At 47.9% G+C, this 4,725-nt stretch overlaps 1 protein-coding gene across 1 annotated transcript; it reads right to left on the reverse strand.

Moving 5' to 3' along the window:
* Window positions 1-2,583: 2,583 nt before the first annotated feature.
* On the reverse strand, window positions 2,584-3,713 carry LOC148119013 (testis-specific H1 histone-like). The gene has a single exon (XM_087898715.1). The coding sequence runs from the start codon at window positions 3,658-3,660 to the stop codon at window positions 2,668-2,670; it is 993 nt and encodes a 330-aa protein (XP_087754841.1). The 5' UTR covers window positions 3,661-3,713; the 3' UTR covers window positions 2,584-2,667.
* Window positions 3,714-4,725: the final 1,012 nt, after the last annotated feature.

Consider the following 4,725-nt stretch of genomic DNA (forward strand, 5'->3'; position numbering starts at 1 on the left):
TGGATATCCATGATTGTAGGTGTTGATACCTGGTCTTTGTTGGGTTGAGGGTTCTGTTCCTTAGTTCTGTCCCCCGCTCTGGACCTGAGGAAACCGTGGTGACTATGGGTTGTCTGGAAGGGAGTACTTCTGAGTCCCTGCCATGTGTGGTTCCTGGGGCTTCCAGGTAGAATGTGTTTCTAGATATTTAGGGCTGGCGTAAAAGGAATGGGCTTGGACTAGGAGAGTAAGGGTCTGGAAGGGTCTACAGGGAGAAGGAAACAGGTCTGCCACAAGAGTTAACAAAGCCCCCAAGGAGTGAAGTCAGAGAGCAAGTGGTGTTCTTACACAGGACCATGAGTGGTCTTACACAGGGCCATGAGTGGTCTTAGGCAGGGCCGTAAGTGGTCTAACACAGGGCTGTGAGTGGTCTTACACAGGGCTGGGAATGATACAGGTGTCTTTGAGTCATTTCTGCTCCTGTCAGTAACCTCTCACCCATATTATTGTGGCCCCAATAAAACTCATTGATTCACCAAGTTGGACTGAGGTTATAGCCTCACTTTGATCAGTCATGGTTCCTTATCTGGGGTAAACAGATATTTGTTCATGTCTCCCCAGGAATAGTTTCACATAAATGTTCACTAAAATGTTACCCCAATAATAATCTGATTATCATTGTATTAGACAGGTGAGGTAAGAGGAAATCTAAGAATTGGGGTTAGGGAAGTTCATTTCCTTGCTCTGATAAAAATAACCAAAAGTTTCCATGCAATGTATATTAAAAAGTGGGGATTGTGGCTTATTCATTTTAGTGTTCTCAGGATAGGACCCAGAGTCTTGCATTAATGACTGGATGTGAGGGATATAATTAGCTATTTGGAGGAAGTCCTTCGGTAGAGCACCCAGATGGCCCAATGACCTGGGCAGCCTGAATTGAGTTCATGGTTTCCTGTATTACCCTAAAATAGTCAAGAGTTTATCAATGAAAACAAATGGAATAGTCATCTTAGTCCAGACGGGCTCAGGGTTTGAATCTCCTATTAGCTACTGGTTCTAATCAAGGTAATATAAGATTGACTAAGTTGGACTGAATGAAATTTTGTTTAAAAAGTAATAATAGATGTGTGGTGGTTTCTAGCAAAAAAAAAATAGATAAGTGACCAGAGTCATTAACAGCTTATTTTAGGTAGAAATAATTCTACATCATTGTATTTTAGGGATTAAATCCCAGGACTAGAAGGGTATGCCGTAACCTCCCACCATAAGGGCATTTAGTTAGCTTTGTTCTGTGTCCAGAAGACAATGTTCCTCTCTCCAGATTGACCCTATTCTCATTCCCGTTGCTTCACTAGGCCACTTCACATTCTGCTCAGAACCGCAGGCGTGGGGGTTTCACAGTTCAGATCACATCCACGGTAGACACTGCCAGTGCTTTTCTGATTTGACTTTGGTGAAATTAAAATGGTCATTCCTTGTGCATGAAAGAAGGTTCACAGTAGCATGCTTTCCTACATATAACGTGAATGCATAGTGACTGAAATTTCCCTTGTGGAAGATGAAGTTTCTCCTGGGAAAAACACGGTCAGCGATACTACTGGGAAAAGCTCCCGTGTCCACTATGACCGTCTTTTCAAGAATAAAAACCTCCCAGAAGCATCCACTCTCTCACTTATTTGACTTCACTTGGAGGCAGACGGTCTGGGTCCTAATGCCTTCCTTGTCCAGGAAGTTAGAGTCGCAGCCTGTGGCAAGAGATTGCCTCCTGCTACCCAGCACCCTTGCATGCAGAGCGAAACCATACATGTGCTCACTCTAGGCTCACGGTGCCCAGAGTAGACTTGTTCTAGAAAAGGGCACTAGCGAAGTGTTCGTGTTCTGGCTGCCTTCTTGCCTGCACTTCTCATAAGCATGTCGTCAATATCAGCAGTCTCCCCTCTGAGAGTTAACCCTTTCCCAGCTCTCAGTCCCCTTTGCTGAATTTCGATATTTTACAAAGAAGCAATCCAAGACCACAGGTGCTTAGGAGAAAGGCATGGCTAAGGTCAGAAGAGCGGAGCTCGGACTGGAACCCTGAGTTTTCTAAGTCCCCATCCAGTCCTGCTCTGCTGCCACCAGCGCCCCGTCAGGAACCACTTACATACATTTAACACTTGTCCTGACCGCCTACACTGTGCCACACCCCATACTGAATGCTTTCACACCCACAATCTCATTTAACCTTGCATTCACATCCAAGATTTTATATACTGTATATAAAATACTGCAATTCAGGATAAAAGCTACAAATTCACTGTAATCAAGTTTTACCCCCAAATTAATCTTAAGACCATGTCTGAATTAGTAGGACATTCAGAGGTTATTCTTCTCTTGCCCTTGTCTCAAAGACTCATTGAGGATTTGATGGTGTTCCTGGCGGGCATTCTTGTGTAACCCTGGTGATTTCCCTCTCCCTATTCCCTTTCTTTATGAAAGGTCCCGTGGGAATAGCAGAATCTCAATTCCCGCTCCCCTCCCCTTCCAAGCCCCTGCTATGGATCTCACCTCAACACCCACCCTTTTCCCTTCCATTGACGAGCAAGAGGAAACACAGACACAGGAAGGTCTTGTAAACAGCTTCAATGAAAGAGAGTTACTCTCCTTGGAGCCTGTCTGGAAAAGAAACAGCGCCCAGAAACAGCTTTGGCATTAAGGATTCCTTGAGCACCCAGGACCTTCGCTTTTCGCAGAAAGCTTGGTGCGTGCTTTTCCTTGTTGGCTGGAAACACTGACAGCTTTGGTCACAGCTGGTTTCTGGATGGTTCGTTTTACCACCCTCTCTGGTTCCTGCCTCTTCTCGTCCCTGGATTTCGAGTTTGGCCTGCTCTCATTTTTAGATCGAGACCTGCCGTCTTCCCTTGAAGGTCCTGCTCTGATATTTTCCATTGCCGTGGCCCTGGTTTGCATCCTGGCTCCCATATGTGCCTCTTCTCTGGCGTTGGTGCACTCCTGCTCCCTGCCCTGGACACACTCCTGTGTCCTGGTCCTGGCACGAGCCTGTTCCTTACCCCTGGCACAAGCCTGCTCCTCGGCCCTGGCACACACTTGGTCCATAGCTCTAGACCTTGCTCTTGACCTGGCCCTTGACTTGACTCTTGCCCAGATCGTTGATCTTGTTCTCCTGGACTTCGCCTTCAAAGTCCTAGACTTGTGTCTCCAGAATTCTCTGGCCTTCTTGGCTGCCTTGCGAGGCGAGCAGAGTCTGCATGGTCTTAGTGATCGAGATTGGGGTCGGGATTGGGATTGGAGCAGGGTCTTCCTTGAAGAGCGGCGGCCCAGCACCAGCCTGGACTGTCCCACATTTCTCTGCGATTTAGGAACCTTGCAAACCCTGAAGTAGCCTGTAGCATTGCTGCCACTGACCCGCAGAAGAGTACCCCTCTCAGATTTGGTAGATTCCCGGTTGTGTCCTTTGATCTTCCGGCATACTTCATAGCCAGCATTTCCCAGCTTCTTCTTGAGCTGTGTCAGAGTCAGCCTCCGTTGGCCAGCGATGGCCCTGAGCAGTAGCTGGGACACCCTGAGCACTGAGCGCATGCCCTTCCTGGCTGGTGTCCCCAGGGTTCTCTGTGCGGGCTCTTGGATCTGGATCTTAATTTCTGCACCTTGGGATACCCCTCTGGGCCGGGCCCCCTCAGTCATGGGCCCCGCTTCCCTTTCGCGGGGCCACCTACTTTGATCTGGCCTCAGGACTTAGGAAGTGTGGAGCTTTGGTGTGCCCACGTCACAAAGGGCCGCCCCCACCCCGCGCTGGCGCCTTGGTGGGAGGGCAGACACAGCTTGCCTGCAGACTGACCTCTTTGACCCTCCCACTCCCCACTACCCACTCCCCACTCCCCACCCCTGCCGAGTTCTTCAGAGCTGCTTGGCTCTCCCCTCCAGGGATTTGATCTGGGTTAGTTCTTGCATGAGTTCATTATCTTTCTGGGGCTGTGCTAACATCCACCCAAGAAAAGAGGAGCTGCCCCCAACCCACACCAAGAAACCAATATGATGTGTGTAAAAAGGAAGAGAGGGGCTCCAAGAAACAAAAGCCCAGAGCCCCACCCCCACCCTACTGCCACCTCTGCACTTTGTCTCAAAGCAACCTGGCTGCACAGTGGAAGGAGCCCAAGGGCAGGAGAGAAAGAAGCTCTTCTGTGGTCTCCCTGCTGTTCAGGTTCTCACCATGGCAAGGTGAGAGGCCTCCTTCCCATAAACAGGTTGGCCAGAAATAGCCAGGTTTTGAATCCCCAGAAAATACTTCCTTGGATGGCCTATCCACTCTTTTTTCACTGCCTAGACAAACTTTCAAGTTCTTGCCAAAATTCTTTCTCCAAAACTGAAGCTCTCTAGGCCAATTGGTTTCTCTTCTTAATTACCACAACCACAATTATTTCAGTAATCCAAAGTGCTTCTTTTGTTTTGTTTTTAATTTGGTGTGTAAAGGTACAATGCATGTAGTAAGCTTTAGAAAAGAAAAAACCTGGATTTTGGTTAGGAGACATAGGTACATATCAAACCCAGAACTCTACTCTAACACGGAAGATGTGGTGGTCCAACCTCAAGCTAAAACCCCAACTGAAAACCAAACCAAAGCTTCACTGTGATGAAATACCTCCTAAGACTTTCTGCTTATGTGGGTTACTTTACTGACTGGTTTCATGTCATCTTGATACAAGCTAGGGGCAACACAGAGAAGGGAACCTCAATTGGAGAAATGCCTTG

The sequence above is a fragment of the Myodes glareolus genome, chromosome 19 (assembly GCF_982192425.1).
Source record: "Myodes glareolus chromosome 19, mMyoGla1.1, whole genome shotgun sequence".
In the NCBI taxonomy this organism is placed as follows: domain Eukaryota; kingdom Metazoa; phylum Chordata; class Mammalia; order Rodentia; family Cricetidae; genus Myodes; species Myodes glareolus.

What these genes read in the sequence shown, in the direction of transcription:
- LOC148119013 (XM_087898715.1), bottom strand. Translation starts at nt 3,660, where the DNA reads ATGACTGAGGGGGCCCGGCCCAGAGGGGTATCCCAAGGTGCAGAAATT.